Here is a 20,594-nt window from a genome sequence, read left to right on the forward strand (position 1 = left end):
ATCCTTTAGTATTAAAATAAGCTTTAAAACATAAATACAGTCTGCAAGAGACCAGAATCTGTATTTTACAAAAATTACAAAAAAAAAAAAACAGTTTGGTTTAAGGCTCAATTTCTCCAAATAGATAAACCTTAATAAAGTTAGCAAGGACATAAGTGTTCAGACATGCATGCTTCCTTGGCCTGAATAGACCATTATAGCCTTAAGGATTTATAACAATCATCAATCATAGGTTGCTCCCAAGTACTCTTTTCCATAAAGCTTTTCTTGGCTTTTTCTCATTTGTTATATTTTACTCTCAGAACAAAAACCATCATACAAAAATCAATCCTAATCTAAAACATCTTGCAGGCCTGCTGTTGTGTCCTTGTTGTAGGGAAAATAAACTAAACCATATTGGAGCCTTGATAGTGCCTCATTTGCCTAATCAAGGAGATGAGTAGAGGGCTCAGTAGGACCAGGAGTTCTATGGGTGCCACAGTAGTTGGTTTGTAGCATGTGGTTTATAGCATGCTTTATATCAAGATGCCAGTGATATCACATGGCATGCCTACTTTATACCTTACTAATGATGGGGCCAACCGCATGGGTGCTTCCAACTTGATGAGGTGATCAGCCAAGGTGGCAGGAAGCCACAGGTTGCTCTTTACTCAAAGACAAACACTCCCCCTTAGCCCTTTTTCTTTTTTTTCTTCAAAACCATCTATCTTAAGTCAAGAGTTGAATCCAAGTTGCATATATAATATGCAGTAACAAATCTATTTCACTAAACAAGATAGCATGCTGTAGCAAATCTACACTTTTAAACAAAAGTCAAATCTCAGCTACACATATAGTATGTTGATGTTGATTGAAATTATCAATAGATTTTTAACTACAAACCCTTTCATTGCAAGTTCTGAACTGGTTTTTATGTTATAGATCTGATGGATCCTTTTAAAACCACACCCAGGGGGCTGGAGAGATGGCTTAGAGGGTAAGAGCACTGACTGTTCTTCCGAAGGTCATGAGTTCAAATTCCAGCAACCACATGGTGGCTCACAACCATCCATAAAGAGAATCTATGCCCTCTTCTGGTGTCTGAAGACAGCTACAGTGTACTTACATATAATAAATAAATCTAAAAAAAAAAAAAAAAAAACAAAACCACACCCAAAGAATTTACTAATCCCAAGTATAAAATTTGCATTTCAACAAAAGCTTAAAAGATAGAAAACAAAACCTTGGAGAGGGGAAGTAGTTTTCAGAGAGCTAAGCATTACTTGGTGATTACACTTTGCTATTTGTAATCTCCATTGGAAACAGTTTACCTCCCTTGTTCTCAAGCACAGTGTCTTTTCTCCAGCTGTTCTGTTTTGCTCTCCTGTCCTTGTCTGGTTGCGCGTCTGACCCAGGACAGAGACTTTGGAGAAAACTTTTAAACAAACATACTTGAGTCTGGAGAAAGCAGGCATGCCAAATCCCCTCTCTAAAGCCAGCCTTTTCTGTAGAATAGAAGAGCATGAAACAATTTTTAATATTATCCCATACCCAAAAGACATCTCAGTCTCTGTAAGCCTGAACCCAGTGATTTAAAGGTCCATAACCATTGTGTGTGGGTCTGCAGATAGGAGCAGACAACCTGAAACACCTCCTCCCAAGTGTTAGTCAGGACACTGAAAACAATAGAAGTTATTGCTGTTGCTCTTGGTGGCCTCACACAAAGAGAAGGTAAATCCCTATTACTGAAGACACAGGACCCAGAGAATTCTAACTGGATCTGACCTGAAAAGCTCCCACAGAGAAACTGGAAATCTACCCAATCTCACCCAGGAGTAGTCATTGATCTTAAAGGAGAACCTACTACCACACCATCATGCCAGGAGCCATCTATGAGAAGCTAAAAACTAGCAGGTAATCTTCCTGAGATGGTTTCACCATGGGCTGTAAAATCATAGTGGATTTTCTCTTCTAGGCAAGGCCAAAGGGACTACAAGGGATATCCCCAAAGGAATCTTTGAGGAAAGATTCCTGCTACTAATATGCTTTTCCTGTTATTATTAAATATATATTACAAGCACTAGGTATTAGCCCACCCTTTTGAGCAGATTTCTGCAGAACAACAAAGATGTACTGTCTTGTAGTGATGCTATACAAATAGATGATTTCTTAATTTTTAATGATTTTATAAGAACTCCTAAAATTACACTAGTAATTATTAATCCCTTTATAATAGGAGTGATATTAAGTCCTTTCTGATATTAAAACTTCAATGAGAACTCTGCCAGTCTTCAAGTATCTTGAGTTACTTGCTTCTGAGATAGAAAGCAGACATTTACAACTTAGAACACATTCCAAGAAGTTGTAAAACAATTAACCAAAGGTCATACAAATGGAACTAGCATTTTTTTTTGTATGTACAAGGGCAGAAGATAAGATATTGACTGGGTTTATCTATATAAAACTTCACTGATAACTTAGTCACAAAATTATAGATTTTAACTTTCAATGAACCTGTAGAGCTAGTGACAGAAAATTAATGTCTAGTCTTAATGGGGACATATGTAAACATCCCTTTGTAAACTTCTTATTCAGCTTATGATTTGAATTTATGTTTGAACTTTTGAGTGAACATTTGTTTAAAAAAAGATGTTTGGGAAAACTGTGTGATGTTCCCCTAGAAAAGGTACCAAAAAAGGTAGGAATGATTACATTGCATGGCATTATCATATCAGAGCAGGAGGAGAGAGCAAGATTAGGAGGACAGCAGAATAGATTAACTTAGAAATTAAAAGGAAACTTAGGATGTAAGAGAGCAATATGCAGAATGCAGATAGAGGGACAAAGAAAAGGCTACAGAGAAAGAGCATGTAGGCGTCTCCTTACCATGGGACAGAACAAGTCTTTTATTAACAGCAGGCTTAGTCTTACTAAAGAGAACAACACTTTTTTCCTTACAGACTTGGGTTTAGCGCAATCAAGATTGCGGCTCACTTCTTATTCAGGATGAGTGAGGTCTTTCTGCACTGGCACTTGACCTCTTGCCCCGTATGCATGTGTGAGTGTGGATGTGTGCGTAAGTGTGCAATTATGAGTATGGTTTGCATGAGGGTGTGTGAGTATCCTGCACAAGTTTGTATATGAATGTATGTGAGTTTATGCATATTTGCTGTGTAAAAGTTTTTATTTCTGGGAGTGACTCTCTTCTCCTGGGTCAATAAAAGTTTATTGCTCCAAACCTCCTTCTTGACTGACAAGCAAGAGGCAGGACTTCTGAGCAAAATGAAAAAAGCCCTAGCAATTAACTCTTTACTTGATTCCCCCAATGTTAGGCTATAGGTATTAATCACCTAAGACAGCATTTTTTTAACCCTCAGAATGAACAAGAAAGTTTTTAGGTTTTTTTTTTTTTTTTTAAGAAGTTATCAGCAAGTATTCATTAGAGAGGTAGATGGCCAGAGACCATCCGTTTTTAAAGCTTCCTCTGAGACCACCTCTATGTCTAACTCTGTGACCCACTTCAAGCTATTCTATGCCAGGCAGACTCCTGGAACTATCTATCATACCAGTATAATTCCTAACTTCTTCCTTTATCCTTACACTCCCAGGTAAAAGCAACTCTTATCTCTCCTCAATGTTATCTAGCTAGCTAGCTCAGTGGGTGGACAGGCAAATCTCCTGAATCCCATCTGGCCTATGCTGGCTGAGTTGGAGGCCAGCCAGGACTTCACAGTGAGACCCTTTTTAAACATGTATTTATTTATTTTGTGCAAGTATACTGTAGCTGTCTTCACACACATCAGAAGAGGGTGTCAGATCCTGTTATAGATGGTTGTGAGCCACCATGTGGTTGCTGGGAATTGAACTCATGACTTCTGGAAGAGCAGTCAGTGCTCTTAACTGCTGAGCCATCTCTCCAGCCCCGGAGACCCTTTTAAAAAAAGACACACACACACACACACACACACAGACACACACAGACACACACAGGAGAGAGAGAGAGAGAGAGAGAGAGAGAGAGAGAGAGAGAGAGAGACAGAGAGACAGAGAGACAGAGAGACAGAGAGACAGAGAGAATGAAGAGGAGGAGGAGGAGGAGGAGGAGGAGGAGGAGGAGGAGGAGGAGGAGGAGGAAGAGGAGGAAAGCAGCAGCAACAGTAGGTTCTCCCTACAGCAGATGCAGGGCAATACAGAGAGCTACAACTCGTCAAAATGCAGAGAACTGACCTTGGGTGTCTACAACTCAACCCCTACACCTAATGTTCAGGATACATCTCAGAAGGTGGGGAGGGGGATGAAAAGACTGTAAGAGACAGTGGACCAGGAAGTTGTTAGAACATTGTCTTCTAGTTGTTGCAGAAAAGCTCTACCTACAAAATCTCAACAAAATGGCTGCCTTAACAAGACCTGAACAATGCCAGCATGGGTGAAATCTCCCAGGGGTCCCAAATCTAGATGAAGAGTAAATAACAGAGGAGAAATTAGTCTTACTCAAGGATAAGCTCCCCCCAACTAGTTATCCAGTACCAAGTGATCAGTCCTAAAAGCATATACATACAAGCACACACATATTATAGATATATGTATATATTATATACATATATAAGTATATAAACAATCGTGATTAAAGAAAAAACATTAATTAATTTAAAAGTGACCAGGACCTTGGGGAGGGAAGAGATTTGGAATAATATATTTTAAATAAAAATAAAACTTTTTTTAAATTTATTTATTTTTTTTTACAATTTTTGTTGAAAACCTCCACTCTGGATGTGGGTGTTGGGAACTGAACTCAGATCTTCTGGAAGAGTAGGAAGTGCTCTTGTGAAGCCTGAGGGCCGCAGTACGGGGACCCCTTGGTCGCAGGGACAGCAATCGATGCAATCACAAGAGGATTTTATTGCTCCAATACCTCACGCAGGAGAAGAAGCAGCCCTGAGCGCCCACTGACAGAAGCTTATATACAGTTTGAGCAGGGCAGTTTTCAGCGACAGCAACTGGGCTGTATACAATCGGTGGGACAGTTGAACCTTTAGACTATTTGGTTGGTGTTGGTAGGTTGTGGGGTCCTCCTAAGGGGGAACTGTTTGCTGCCAGCTGGCCCCACCCGACCGTTAATCCGTGGTTTTTCGTGGAACTGTGTAGCCTCACCCTTCTGGGAAGGGACGGGTTCTCGGATGAGGGGTCAGGAGTAATTTTTTCCATTGTCATAGACTTTACACTCTTAACTGCTGGGCCGTGTTTCTGACCCCTGAAGGCTTCTTTTTACACTTTAAATTTTGCATCGAGGGCTGAGGAGATGGTTCATTGTAGATATAAGCTTGAGGAGTTCCTTCTGGATCCCTCAAACCCACATTAAAAAAAAAAAAAAAAAAGCAGGTCTCTGTAAAGCTGCACAAGCCTGTAATCATAACCGTGGAAAGTCTGAGACAGGAGGAGGAAGCTCTGTGGCTTGCTGGCCCGTGTAGCCAATCAGTGAGCTCCAGGGTCTAGGAGCGACCAAGTCTCAAACAAACATTTGGAGGGCCATAGAGGAAGACACCTGTGCGGTAAACGCGCGCACACACACACTCTAGTTACAAATTCACTAGAACGAATAACTCAGATTTTCCAGGTTCCGCGGTTGACTTAAGTCTTTGATCCTCCCAGTTCTTTGCTCCTCACAGTTTGTATGGGCTTGATAAGAAGCAGAACCAAATTCCCTGGGATCCGCCCCCATCTGACCGCTGGGTTCCGAGGGCCCTGCTTCCCCCACCTCGCTCGCTCCTGCTCTATGGTCGCCTGTCTCTGTTTAAGTCCTCCACCCTGGTCCCTTGCTGTCCCGAACCAAGGAAACTTCAAGCGTCCTCCTTTCTGCAAAAACCACTCAACACATCCAGATACACATAACTGCACGAAGACAACACAACTACCACCAATCACCTCCGTGCGCCAGCCTCTGACGTCACATCAAGCGCCGGAAGCAATGGGGCATGCTGAGACGTCATCTGGCTGCGCGAAACGAGCGGTTGTTGACAGGCTGCAGAGGTGGCCTAAGGGGAGCTGCGGGGAAACCTATCATGCCTGACTGGGCAAGCTGTCCTGGGCCGAGGCCTCTGGGCTGGGGATGAAAGAAACGGATCAGATGCAGAGTCTGGAGGGCTCCGGGGCCGAGAGGTCAGTCGGCACGCAGACGGGCAGCATGACGGGTGAGTGTGCTGGCCTTCTCTCTCGCCCTGCCCCTCGCCTGGCGCCCTGCCTGCCTGCCCGAGTCTTCCTCCAGCTCGGCATCCTACCTGCCCTACGTCTCCCTACCGCCCTGCTAGCCTGCTACCCTTACCCCCCCTCCTACACACACACACACACACACACACGCACGCACGCACTGCACCTCCCTGCACACACACACACACACACTGCACTTCCCTGCGCGCGCGCATGTACTCTCTCTCTCTCTCTCTCTCTCTCTCTCTCACACACACACACACACACACACACACACACACACACACACCTCCTCCCTGACGCCCTGCCTGCCCTGTGACTCACATCGATGGCTGGCTGGCTGGCTGCCCCCCGGTCTCCTTGCCAGATGCGCGTCCCGGACTGTGCTGTCCAGGCTTCATAGGTCGCGCCCTGCCTTGCACTGGTGGTTGCACCTAGAGTCAGTATCCAGGAGCCGAAGAGCCTGAAATTGCGCATTTACAAATTCACCGCATGCGATGCCTCCCTCAAGTTTCGCCTTATGGTTGAAGATCAGTCATGTCCCAACCATTGCCCGTTTAGCAATGCCTAGTTTCTAGCGGGGTAGGGGTGGGGACCCTACTCCATGGCTACATCAGAGAGGAGGCCTTATCCCAGTTATTTACTTGTTTGTCTATTTATGTACTTATTTTTAGATTATTTCCAGAGTGTTTGTATCAGTTTTACCATTTTACCTGTGGGATGAGCTGGAGAAAAAAAAACAAAAAACAAAAAACACCCAACTTTGGAAAGTGCCACCTGAGGTCACAGTGAGGTGGTGGCCTTGATTGCTAATGAAGCTTTTATTCTCCTACCTGCCAATCTACCTACACCTCCCTAGGAGCTTTGAGCTTAGCTCCCCCGCCTTCACTGATGAAATTCTGAAGTGCTTGCCCTCTCTTTTGTAGGTCAAATACCAAGACTTTCTAAGGTGAATCTTTTCACTGTGCTCAGTCTCTGGATGGAGCTCTTCCCAGGAGTAGACACCCAAGGGCCAAAACCTCAGGTACACCTTGTTTCTGTAGACAGTGCTTACCCTTGGAAAAGCACTTGTCCATGTTTGACTCCAGTGCCTGCTTGTCCCCACAGCCAAAGCCAACAGGCCTTAATTCTTGAGAAATAGCTTCATGGCTTGTATATTTTATGCTCATAACTCACAGCATAATAGTTCATGTTTCCAGTCTGAAAAGTTATTTCTAGTGTGTGCCATGATTACCAGGTATTAAGGGTTTTCTTTTAGAGACATTTAACACCTTAAACATGCATTGTAAAAGTCATTTTGCTAGTGATAGTAAATTTGAAAAACCCTTTAGCTTTATGGTTCACATTTGATCTCACCCTAATTCTGTTTATGCACATTTAACTTGAATCCCTTTATGATGCAATTTTTTTCATCAGTGAAGTATAATGTGAAAGTTTCTATTATGAAACTTCCTCATTCTGATAGAGAATACTGAGATAAGGTGTTCTGATGAAAATGCCTTCCGTTAAGCTTTGGAGTTGTAAAGCTTCATTAGAAACAAGGATTTGTGTTTCTAATGCCTAGGGTTCCGGCACCCTCCCCTTCATCTGACAGACACCTTGGAACTTTTGTTATTTAAGAGAAATAAGTTGGTTTTGTTTTAAATATTTTATTTGAAATCTTGTTTAGAAACATGACCCATACCTGTTATCAGTTTAAGGCTTTAAAATTAAAATCTAACTAGACATGGAAATAATTACAAGAGCCATCAAAATAAATCCTTACTTTCTGAAAGCCGGCCAACTTGGAAAGAGGCCTGACCTAGGGAAGCTTACAGCTTGTATACCTGACCGTCCCTGCTGTTGCTCATTGCACTGGCACTGCTGCTGTCTTCCCAGCTGTGCTTCCTGCCCACACTTCCCCAGGCCATAGCCCTGAAGCCACAGTGTCAGGTAGGGTCCCTTTTACTCTTTAGCTGTAAGCCTGAGGACCCAGGGCACTGCACGAAGGCACTCTAAAAGTTACTCCAGCAGTGCATGCCAGCTTGGGAGGTTGATTAGAAGTTTTCATGTTTTATCTGTAGGAAGTGTGTTTTAAGTACCAGAAAACCAAATTTATAAAACGCATAGATTATCATTATCACCCGCTTGCCATCTACTGTCAGGAAGGCATATGTGTATATTAGTTTTATTAGTTTTATTAGTTTGGGTTTCACGGCTGCCACAGAGAAGCAAAGACAGTGAAAGGGTTGGGGAAAAACAGAATTAGTCCATTTTCATCATTTTGTATAAACATTATTACTATTGTTGTTGTTGTTGTTGAAGATAATCCAGTAAACCAGCAGCATTAAAAAATCATACTACATATGCTTTTAGGAGACTTCTCTTTATACTAGTTAATATACTTAAATAGTTTTTCAATTTTTATAGCCTCCTTTCTTATATACTCTATTTTACATTTCTCTGTCAGCTTCCGTTTTAGTACAGTGGAAGATACCAGTATATACAATGTCCTGGCAGTTGAACCAAGAACTTTGTACTTGTAAGACAAGTGCTTTAAACCCTGGGCATACTCCTAGCTTACTACATGGAGTTCTTATAAGCAATGAATAAGTTAAACTAAGAACGCTTTTAGTGCCTTGTTCTACTTTAGACTGTTTCGATTGTGATTTTAATAAATTGTGCGGCACTATTGCACTGATGGGCATTTACATTGTCACTTTTGCCAGATTTAATATTTAAAATGCTTACTACATTTGCAAATATGACTGGTGTCTGAGTTCTTCAGTGCTATTGAATATTTACATTGTTCAGTAATAAAAACAGAAATTTCAAGTGTCCAATCAATGATTGAAAAAAATTGACTATGAAACTTATAATAAGGCTGGGAGGCAATTAATGAAACGTTTTGAAGTAGAAATCAGGTCCTATGAAGATGGCTGACATTTCCAAAGGATTTTCTTTCTTGCTGGTTCATGCTTTGCTTGTAGTTTAATTCTGTCTAACTTATGTGACTGTTTACCAGTCGACCTCACTTACTTTTCTCTACACATCTGCAGTACCTCTCTCATCCAGTTCTGCCTGTTCTGGAGATTGTGGCGTGGGGCCTTCCTGAGCTTTTCCAGAACAGAAGCAGTGTAGCATTGAGGTGAAGACAGTGATCTGGCTCACTGAGGATTAGCTGTGTGACCATGGTTGTACTTTTTAATTTGTCCCTGCCATAATTTTTCTCATTTGTACCATGGAAGTAATAACTCTTTTATAGAACTATAATGATTAAATGAAATAATTCCAAACCTTTTCAAAAGTTTTCATTAAACTACAATGAAAGCATGAATCAGTAGGAAAGAAAATAATTTTGAAATGTCAAATATCTTCATAGTATTTCCATTCCAAACCTTTTTCTTATCCCCCCCCCCACCCCAACCATAACCACTTAGGAGACATCAGATACCTCTTAAAATTAATTTTTAAGCCTGGCAGTGGTGGTGCATGGCTTTAATTCTAGCACTTGGAAGGCAGGTGGATTTCTGAGTTCAAGGCCAGCCTGGTCTACAGAGTGAGTTCCAGGACAGCCAGGGCTACACAGAGAAACCCTGTCTCGAAAAACCAAAAAAACCAAACCAAACAAAACTCACTTTTATAATTACCATTACTGAAATAACTCTCACCATTTATCAACCCCATCATGTCCTGTGTTTCCTGCTGTCCTTATTTTCAGGATGTAGGTTTTCTTTAGAAGTTGTTCCTTTCTCAGAGACAGCATTTGTTTTGTTCGTGTAAGTTCAGTGATCACCAACACTGCTGCTCTTACTTTAAAGTTGCCCCAAATTGTTAACTGTTTCACCTGCCTTGGGCTCACAGAATTCTACAACGCCATCTCAGTTTCTCACTTGGAGGGTTGTTCCCACAACAACTAGCTAGGCCTATGGCTGGCATCTAACTAAGGGTCTTAAGCACTTATTAAACTAATTGTAGGGCCAGGCTCTGTTACATTTATTTGTTTAATTAATTCCATGTGTATGAGTGTTTTGTCTGCATGTGTGTCTATGAACCTCATGCCTGCCTGGAACCCATGGAGGCCAGAAAAGGACAACAGATCCCCTGGAATTAAGTTACAGATAGTTGTGAGGTGCCAGGTAGGTGCTGGGAATCCAGCATAGTTCCTCTGGAAAAACAGTCAGTGTTCTTAACGACTGAAGGATCTTTCTAGACCCTAACTTCCAATTTAAAACTTCTATTTTGATTCAAGTTTAGAGAAGACATCTCTATATTCATTTTTATTACCGCCATAAAAATTACTACAATGTTGATGACTAAAACAAAAATCTATTATCACACAGTTCTGAAAGCTAGAAATCTAAAATGCCAGCAGGGTTAATTTCCTCTCAAGGCTCTAAGAGAAAATCTATTTCTTTGCTTTCTCTAGCTGGGTTGTACACCCTTTCTGACTTCAAAGCCCTTTGATGACCTGTTGATTCTCCCTCCTGTTGTGTCACTCTGAATCCCCTCTGCCCTCCTTTGCTTACAGTGGCTCTGTAGCAACACGGGGCCCATCGAATCATCTGGGCATTCTTTCATACCAAGGCTGATGGTGCATATCTTTATGCCCAGTTGTAAAGTTAGCCCCCCTTTACCTGTGAAGCAGCATAGCTGCAGAGACAGGGTCAGAGACATCCAGGTACCTTTGATACCTAATTCTGTGTCTTCTGGACTCCACTTAATCCTTTAGAACCTTTGGGTGTTTACATTGCTTAATACTGTCCCAGGTCTGTGCCTTCCTTTTTATTTTTTATTTTTTATTTTTTATTTTTTTCTGAGACAGGGTTTCTCTGTATAGCCCTGGAACTCACTCTGTAAACCAGGCTGGTCTGGAACTCAGAAATCCACCTGCCTCTGCCTTCCAAGTGCTGGGGTTAAAGGCGTGCGCCACCACCGCCCGGTTGGTCTATGCTTTCCAAATTTCAGTGTCAATCCTGTACAGGCTTTGTTTGGAAGCTTAGGTGTAGTCTGAGCAAATAGTGCCAAGCAAAGTAAGACATCACCTACAGAGCTTCACAGGAGGAATCCAGCCCTTAAGTCCTGAAAAGTGGGATTCATCATGTTAATCATTTTCCCTTTTAATCTGATTTTAATTAGAAAACTGAAGAGGAAAACCGTGGTCCCTTAGGAGATAATGAAGACTTGACCAGAGTATCTACTGACAAAAAACAGGTGAATTGTTGTGATTTAAAAATAAAAAATAATAAGATATACAAGCTCATGATAGGAAAGCAAAGGAATGGGATAAAGCCCTGTGAAGACCTCCATGGTCAAGGGAGTGTCTTAGATTTCTCCATCAAGGCCTCATGTACTGACACGCCTGTGTGTCTTTCCTGTTTGAAAAATGCAAGTGGGAGTATTGTGTAATGTTCTCCTATGTGTAATTTTCAAGTGGAATGTCTAATCCTGATTTCACACAGATGTGTTGAGCAATGCACTGAGGAGTCTTTTCACTTGTGTGTATATCTTGGTTATCATGATAGGAGCGCAACTGGGCAGTGGTGGCGCACACCTTTAATCCCAGCACTTGGGAGGCAGAGGCAGATGGATTTCTGAGTTTGAGGCCAGCCTGGTCTACAGAGTGAGTTCCAGGACAGCCAGGGCTACACAGAGAAACCCTGTCTCAGGGGAAAAAAAGGCATGAGTCCAAAGCCTAGCTGCCCTTTATGTGGGCCACTTGTCGAGAGCTAAGGGTGGGGTAATTGATATCTCCCTCTGGGACAGACAACAGATCTGTTTACTGTGTGTCTGTCTGTCTTGCTGTTCCTTTCCTAAGGTCCAAGCAACCATGTGGTTCCAGCTGCATCACTCCCTGTGGTACTGGAGGGTGTGACACCACAGACAGTCATCTTACTCCTCTGAGCCCTTTGTCTCTGACCCAAGAGCTTCTTGTCTGCTGTTGTCTATGAAACAGGGGCAGTCAGACCAAAAGACAAATTCTGACCTCTGTGATTCTGCCCCATGTCACCTGTAGTTTCCAGAGATGGCCAGAGATGGTTCATCATATGTAGAGAATAACGGGTGTGTATTTTGAAAAGGTTATTATTTTGATGTCTGTTTTGATAAGTTTCCTGATTAGTTCTGGGAGTGAGTCTCTTCACTGCCTAATGTGATTTCAAAATAATTTGCCAGAGAATGCTTAGATGCTTTCAACACAAGAGAAGCAAAAGGGGAAAAAATTAGTGGATCACCTAGGTCAGTATACTGACCGAAGCATGTACAAAAGGTGATCCTGGTCTACCATGGTTTGGTTTTGTGTTTTTAAAGATATTTTTATTTATTTATTTATATGAGTACACTGTAGCTGTCTTCAGACACACCAGAAGAGGACATCTGGTCCCATTGCAGATGGTTGTGAGCCACCATGTGGTTGCTGGGAATTGAACTCGGGACCTCTGGAAGAGCAGTCAGTGCTCTTAACCAGTGAGCCATCTCTCCAACCCCTCTACCATGTTTTAATGTAAAATCTGTAACTATAATTATATAGAAACGTGCCAAGGTGTGTGTGAAGTAAAACAAAACCAGGATGCAGAAGAGTGCTTCCCAGAAAGTCAGTGTGCTGGGGCTGCAGTAAGTAGACAGCGGACACAGAATAAAACATAGGCTTTTTTGTTTTACGCTTGGCATGATAAACTCCTTCTCAAACTAGATATTTATGAAAAACTTTTAAACTTGATATTTTGTTCTTAGCTAGAAGCAAAATGAACAGGGTTTTGGGGGGAGTGAGGAGGGTAGGGTGGGCTACATTTTAGGTTTTCTAGACAAGGTTTCTCTATGTATCTCTGGCTATCCTAGAAAACGTTTGTAGACCAGGCTGGCCTTGAACTCAGAAGTTTTGCCTGCCTCTGCCTCCATGTGCATATTAAAGGCATATATCACCATGCCCAGCTATTTTTATTTTGTTTTAAAAGAACTAAAAAAGATGATAAACTTGGACTGAAGATTGTTCTAAGAGGCTGATAATGTGCTTCCTGTATTTTGGGAACAATGTCACATATATCCATTTGTTACTGGTCTATTTCTTTCTGCTGACAGCGTAAAGCCTTCAGCTGAGTTGCAGTCACTCTAATGGCCATGTGGTTCAGTTTTAACAGCATTGGCTCTGATGCCCAGATCCTTTGATAAGGCAGTTAAAAAAAACAAACATTTATTTATTATTTACAATGTTGTGTCTGCAAATATTCCTGCATACTAGAAGAGGGCACCAGACCTCATTATAGATGGTTGTGAGCCATCATGTGGCTCAGGACCTCTGGAAGAGCAGTCAGTGCTCTCAACCCCTGAGCCATCTCTCCAGCCTGATAAGGCAATTTTTGTTGGTTGCTTTCTAAAATAAACAGTTTTGCAAGCAAACTTGCTAGAAATAATATACACTTTGTATTCAAGGGGGATGTATAGTTCTCTGATACTTTACAATAAAGAGGGGAAGGTTTACACATTGCAACTTTGTTGGAATCAAACTTATGATTGTGAGCCAGGTCTTTAGTAGCTGAGCTATCTCTTCAGCCCAAGAATTACAAGTTAAGGCCAGCATGGGCTGTGTAATACAACTCTGACTTTAAAGGGTCTTGCAGTTTTAGAATTGAGATGATGTCTGCTTTACTTTTGTCTTTATTATCTGAATCCTTCAGAGTCATGTGTACAACCCAGAGGGATTACCTTATGTTTCCTTATACCATTTTGACGTTTAGAATTAAAAAGCCCCAGCCTGGATAGCATAAGCAAGTCAGTTGCCTTGGCTTTTGATCTTTATTAGGTTAAAATGAGTTCCTCTTTCACTAACAACGTAATAATAGTTACATATGTAACTGATTAATTAAAAGAGCCTTTGTTTTGAAAGTTTATCATGTAAAGTCAGTATGAAGGTCTCAGAAATTCTTTGTGTAGCTAATTAAATATCTATTTTTATGCAGCCTGTGTTTAGGTAAGAACTAAGCATAGCTTCCATCTCATTAGAAAATCAAATATTACCCCCAAAAGGATAGTGAGATGTTATAATTGTTGATGTCATATTTTGTCTTAACTAGGTGAAGAAAACTGGTCTCGTGGTGGTGAAAAACATGAAGATCATTGGTCTCCACTGTTCCAGTGAAGACTTGCATACTGGGCAAATTGCTCTTATTAAGCATGGGTCCAGGCTGAAAAACTGTGATCTTTATTTTTCAAGAAAACCATGTTCTGCGTGTTTGAAAATGATAGTAAATGGTGAGTGCAGACAAGGTGGTGCTGGGGACTCAGCTCCTCAATCTGAGCTCAGACAAGGGAGCACATCCATAAATACACACTTAGTGAGGGGTGGAAATGCATGTGTGAGGACCATCTGACACTTAGAAAGAGGAAGAGTCTGAAAACATGGATTCTGGCTCAGTTCTGCCCACTAATCTGCTGAACAACCCTTGGTATTTATATGCTGATACCGTTTGACAAAGGATCCTGGAAATTTCAGTGACTTAAGATAACCTATCACCCCTACAATCTTCAGACCTGAGTGCGCTGTAGGCAGTTTAGTCCTATGGTTGGTTTGTGGGATTAGGCATCATTGTTCCCCTTCCTCTGTTCTTGTCATTCCGGGGCCTCCCTTGAGTCCTTTGCATCCAGAGAAGGCATAGCTGCTTTTTTTTTTGGCTTTTTTCCGAGACAGGATTTCTCTGTATAGCCCTGGCTGTCCTGGAACTCACTCTGTAGACCAGGCTGGCCTCGAACTCAGAAATCCGCCTGCCTCTGCCTCCTAAGCGCCACCACCGCCCGGCCTATCTGCTTCTTAACCCCACCTTCTGGAGTGGCTGGTGGAGAGTGGGGCTAAGCGCTTGAGCACTTGCCTGGCATGGGAAGCCCTGGGTTTCCCAGTCTACAGAACAAAACAAAAGCCATGGCCTGGAGTCGCCATGTATTCTCTCTGTTTGTTTCCATCATGGAAGCTGTAGGCTCTGGCTGGGCAGCTGCCTCCCTGTCCTGGTTTCTTTTCTGTTGGTGTGATAAACAACAGGACCAAAAACAACTTATGGAGAAAAGGGTTTATATAGCTTACAAGTCCAGATCAAAGTTAATCATGAAGGGAATTCAGGGCACGGGCTCTGTGTTCAGGGGCTGTTTACTGGCTTGCTCTCCATGGCTTGCTCTGATAGCATTCCTATACAACCCAGGCCCAGGGGCTGCACTGCCCACAATGGACTAGGCCTTACACACTAATCATTAATCAAGAAAATGTTTCACAGACATACCCAGAGATACACAGACATCAGATGGAGGCAGTTCCTCAATTTCTTGAGATTCCCTTTTCTTAAATATATATAAGTTTATGTCAAGTTGACAAAAACAAGCTAACATACTCCCAAAGGTTACTATAAACCTTGGAAGGGTACACAAAATTTTAATGTGTAGACAGCTAACAGCTTCTGACTCTATTTTATAAGTAGGCGAATATGCAGATGATCATATCAGTTTAAAAAATGTATCTTACACACATGTACCTGGTAGGTCTAGGATGAAGGAACATATATGATTCACAGGCCTTTTCCTCCAGGGTTACTTGGTATCAAATGGGTGACCCAGGCTACAAGTGATGCATGAGCTCCGTCAGTGACCCTGCAGGATGCTGGCTGCAGCACAAGCTGGATCTTCATGGTGTATTTATTACCGGTCCGTTTCTATGGTACAGTCCAAAAGCAGCTTATGGACAAGTTTATTTTGGCTTGTGGTTCTAGAGGATTGGAGTCTGTTGATGGTGAAGGAGGCGGGTGGCAGGAAGCCGGGGGAGAACTAGACATGCAGAGACTATAGACTGCACAAGCAGTTTGTAGTGAGTGAGTTCCTTCAGCAAGACTGTACCTAGAACTTCCATAACCTCCTGAAGTGGTGTCACCAAACAGGCCAGAGGTTCAACTATGTGAGCCTGAAGGAAACAGGTCTCATTAAAACCACCACAACAACCTTGCAGTGGTGGCACACGCCTTTAATCCAGCACTTGGGAGGCAGAGGCAGGCAGATTTCAGAGTTCGAGGCCAGCCTGGTCTACAGAGTGAGTTCCAGGACAGCCAGTGCTATACAGAGAAACTCTGTCTTGAAAAACAAAAGAACAAGGGGCCTTTCTGGTGCTGGTCAGGGGAGCAGCACATGTAGTAATGGAGGCAAGACAAGCTTCAGCATTTGAGTTGGGAAGGTCTTCTTGTGGAGTAGGGGTGGATGGAGTGTGGTGACCTTTTGGGGCTTCTGTGGAGAGCTTTGGAAGACTGACAGCCCCTTTTTTGTGTCATGGAGCAGAACACATAAGAAACAAGAAAACTCATCTGTCTCATTAGCCCTGGGCTGAGCATACCTCATCTTAGTGTTCTGCGTGAGTCAGAGCTGCTTATTAAGTAATTGCTGCAAACCACAGTATGAAGGTTGCCTTAAGGACCGTGTAAGTGACTGAGTTCTCAGTGAACTGGCCTGCCTTCCTCATGTGTCTTAGTTAGGTTTTCTGTTGCTGTTCGGTGGTTATGAGCAATTCCTGTTCTTATAGGAAACCTAAGGTCAGGTCCCTGCCCCCAGGTTCGGTGGCTCACAACTACCTGTGACGCCAGTTCCAGGGAATCCAGCTCCTCTTCTGACCTCTGAGGGCACTAGAACTCATAAAATAAAATCCTTTCAGGGAACATGAGTAAATAAAACATTTTTAATTTTGATGAAATTAAATTACACAAGATACTGGCAGAAATTTTTCTGTTGTAAACTGTAGTAAACATTTGATGCTTACATAGTGATTTTATTCAACCTTATAAGAAAATTAAAATACTTTTTTGTGTTTATTATCCAGTTATGTTTCTTTTACAATTGTGTGTTCATGTTTTGTTTCTCTTAAGATCTTTTGTTTTTAAATCAATATGAACTCTTATTTAATGAGCCAGCTGTGTCTCTCTGTAGTAAGACTACCCACTTTCTGCTGTCATACTGAGTGGAAATGCCCCCAGGTTTGTCCTTTCCTCAGTACAGAGGCTGTGCAAGGTTGGTGCTGCCCTCTCTCTCATCACTCCGTCTTCACCTAGGAATACTTTTCTTTTAAAAATTCTTTGTAGTCAACAAGAACAGATAATATAAAAATACCATCACGGAACTCATTGCTTTGTAAGCTAATTTAAAACTAGTTAACAAAACCAAGACTAAAGTCACATTATTCTCCTATTTTGGTCAGCTGTAGTTGTTTTTAATGTTTTAGTTCAAAGGTGCTGCACTAAAGCGTGAACACTTTTCTCTTTAGAATATGGCTTTTGAGAAGAATTCTGAATCTGAGACAGGAAAACTTTTAATGTCTAAATGAATTATTATTACTTATTTAGATATAAAACTCTAGGCTGTACTAGGTATTGGCTATAACATTTCCAGAAGCTACCATGGCAATGGGGAAAACCTTGGTGAATATCACTCTCAGGCTTAGCTTCCAGCCACACTTAGCAAAGCTGAGGGTTCTACAGATGTCACTTGGGCTTTGTTAGGGGTTGGTGAACACTCTCCTGAGAAAGCCAGATGGTAAATATTTCAGGTTTTGTAGGCAGTACTGAGGTTGGTAGTCAACTCCACTATGCAGAGGTGTTCAGTGCATATGTAAATGAATCAGCATGTCTTCGAGTAAATGTGAACACCGGAATTTTCATCTTTCATAATCTCAAGTGATATAGAATATTCCATTGTAAAGCCCATATTTAACCTGTCTGCTCAAAATAGACTAGCTGTGGACTCATTTTGACCTATGGGTGTTTGCCAGCCCTCATATTGCAACAGTGTAGATGTTTGTTTTGGGGTCAATGGTAGACTGGATTTAGATAGAAAACCTCTCTATTCAGCTTTCATCAAACAGTGACATTTTCTATTTTCATATTTTAGCTGGAGTTAACCGAATTTCTTACTGGCCTTCTGACCCAGAAATAAGTTTGCTCACCGAGGCTTCTAGTTCTGAAGATGCAAAGCTAGATGCCAAAGCCGCAGAAAGATTGAAGTCAAACAGCCGGGCCCATGTGTGCGTCTTACTGCAGCCGCTGGTGTGTTACATGGTGCAGTTTGTGGAGGAGACTTCTTACAAATGTGACTTTATTCAAAAAACTGCAAAAGCATTGCCGGGTGCTCACACTGATTTTTATTCTGAATGTAAACAAGAAAGAATAAAAGAATATGAAATGTTATTTTTGGTTTCAAATGAAGAAATGCATAAGCAGATACTGATGACTATAGGTCTGGAGAACCTGTGTGAAAACCCCTACTTTAGCAATCTAAGGCAAAACATGAAAGACCTGATCCTACTTTTGGCCACAGTAGCTTCCAGTGTGCCCAACTTGAAACACTTCGGATTCTACTGTAGCAACCCAGAACAGATTAATGAGATTCACAATCAGAGTTTGCCACAGGAAGTTGCAAGGCATTGCATGGTGCAAGCCAGGTTATTGGCATATCGAACTGGTGAGTTCAATGCTTAGTTCATAAATGGGGGCTGAATGTCTGGGTTACAAGTGACACTGAAGTGAAGTGACTTCATATCTGTGCTGGAGTTCCCTGACTCGGAAGTGAGGCACACCCTGTGTATTCTGTGTTCTTATATTCAGCTATTTCCAGACCAGAAGACTTAAGTCCTTTTTGCTTCTTATGTGTATGAGTCTACCATTCAATAAGTCCCAAAGTAAAGATGGCCCAAAACGAAAACTAAAATATTTTATTTTTATTTATTCCACATATTTTCTACGTATTCAGTTTTTTTAAAAATTTTTTTTAAATGTGTGCTAGTGATTTGTCTGCATGGGTGTTTGTGCATCACATGCCCTCAGAGTCCAGAAGATGGCGTTGCATCCTATGTAACGAGTCCCGCACAGTTGTGAGCCATCATGTTGGTACTAGAAATCACTCAGGTCTTTTGTAAAAGCAACAGGTGTTTTTAACTGCTGAGCCATCTCTTCAGCCCATGTATTCTGTTTTTAATAAAGACAGAATTCTGAGAATTGTAAAATAACAAATTTAGAAGGAAAGAATCAAGGTAAAAATGTTAATATAGAGTCTTTGGGCTATATGTTTCTCTCAGCAAGTTAAAAAATCACTCTTACTCTTTTATATGTTTGTAAAAGGAAAATATTGCTTAATGATGGTCTTTATTTTAGTAAATTTAGCATCTCAACATTATTTTCATTCTTACCTAATATTTTTCAGTGTAGAATTACCACCTTGAAAACTCAAACTTAGAATTAAGTAGGGAACATCCAGATAGGAGAAATGGTAAAGTAAGACTTATTTGGTACACATGCTTTATATTAGGGCTTTATTTGTTTGTTTGTTTGTTTACTTATTTGTTTGTTTATTTGTTAGCTAGAGTCCTATGCAGTCCAAGCTCCCCATGTAGCTGAGGATGACCTTGAACTTCTGACCCTCCTACCTCCACCTCTTGAGTGTTGGGATTACAAGCATGCACCTCCTGGACCTGCTTTATGTTGTGCTGAAGATGAGAGGAAACTAGGGCCTCATGCAGGCTAGGCAAGCACTCTACCATCCGAGCTACATCCCTTGCCCAGGCACTTTTAATTTTCCCAAGAAAGGAGGAGAAGAGAAGGAAAATCAGAAAGGCCTATGCAGATGGCAGTGGTCTTTAACAGACCTCAGGTCGGGTAAACGGAATGGAGGATCTCAACCAACAATGCACAGACTCTCCATGGAAACCTTAAAAGGTACAGATGTTCAACCCCTGGACCTAGTCGACTGGTACAGCCTAGGTCTTTAAAAGTTCTACAGGGTACAGGGTGTTCTGATGCTAATCAGGGTTGATGATCACCTAAAGTCTGATTTGTATTGTAGAGTTATATACTCTACTATGAATTACATTTTATATTGTCCACTTAACTATTCAGGTTTATATATATCAGGTTTAGGTATATCTATGCTGGCGCACTTGATTTAGAAAATTTCAAGGAAAAAAATTGGGTTTTTGGTTTTAGTTTGTTTTGTTTTCAGAGGAAGGTTCTAGAACTCAACTCCTAGTTAAGATGCAACTTGACTGTCACTTGCCCATGTGAGCTCTTCTGGGGAAGAGTCACTGACACACTTGCCATTTTCCCTGAGAACTAGAGTATTTATTAAATGAGGGAATCTTGATATCAAAATGAAGCTTCAGGGACTGGGCAGGTGGCTCAGCAGGTAAAGTGCTCTGCCATGCGAGTGTGAGGACATGAGATTGGGTTCTTAACACACCTAAAAAGCAGGGTGTAGTTGTGAGTGCTTACAACCCCAGGGCTGACACTGAAACAAGATCTTGTGGGCTCACTGGCCAGAGAGTCCAGCCAATCAATAAGCTCCAGTGAGAGACCTTGTGTCCGGAAGTAAGGTTAGAGCACAGCACCCTTAGGGTAAGTCTAAAGGAATGTAAAATCTGGGGGTGTTAG

At 41.7% G+C, this 20,594-nt stretch overlaps 1 protein-coding gene across 6 annotated transcripts in view; it reads left to right on the forward strand.

Annotated features, from left to right (window-relative positions):
• Positions 1-5,954: 5,954 nt before the first annotated feature.
• Cdadc1 (cytidine and dCMP deaminase domain containing 1) overlaps positions 5,955-20,594 on the forward strand; it is a 29,958-nt gene continuing 15,318 nt past the window's right edge. For 4 of the 6 annotated variants that reach the window (XM_052191279.1, XM_052191284.1, XM_052191280.1 and 1 more), the window contains exons 1-5: positions 5,955-6,167; positions 7,110-7,207; positions 11,302-11,376; positions 14,232-14,409; positions 18,064-18,633. In XM_052191279.1, coding sequence (XP_052047239.1) covers positions 6,086-6,167; positions 7,110-7,207; positions 11,302-11,376; positions 14,232-14,409; positions 18,064-18,633 — 1,003 coding nt within the window. In that variant the 5' untranslated portion in view covers positions 5,955-6,085. Of the gene's footprint in view, positions 6,168-7,109; positions 7,208-11,301; positions 11,377-11,980; positions 12,226-14,231; positions 14,410-18,063; positions 18,634-20,594 lie in introns of those variants that run through there. The other 2 variants (XM_052191283.1, XM_052191285.1) reach the window with 2 other exon arrangements.

This window comes from Apodemus sylvaticus, chromosome 8 (genome assembly GCF_947179515.1).
Source record: "Apodemus sylvaticus chromosome 8, mApoSyl1.1, whole genome shotgun sequence".
Taxonomy (NCBI): Eukaryota; Metazoa; Chordata; class Mammalia; order Rodentia; family Muridae; genus Apodemus; species Apodemus sylvaticus.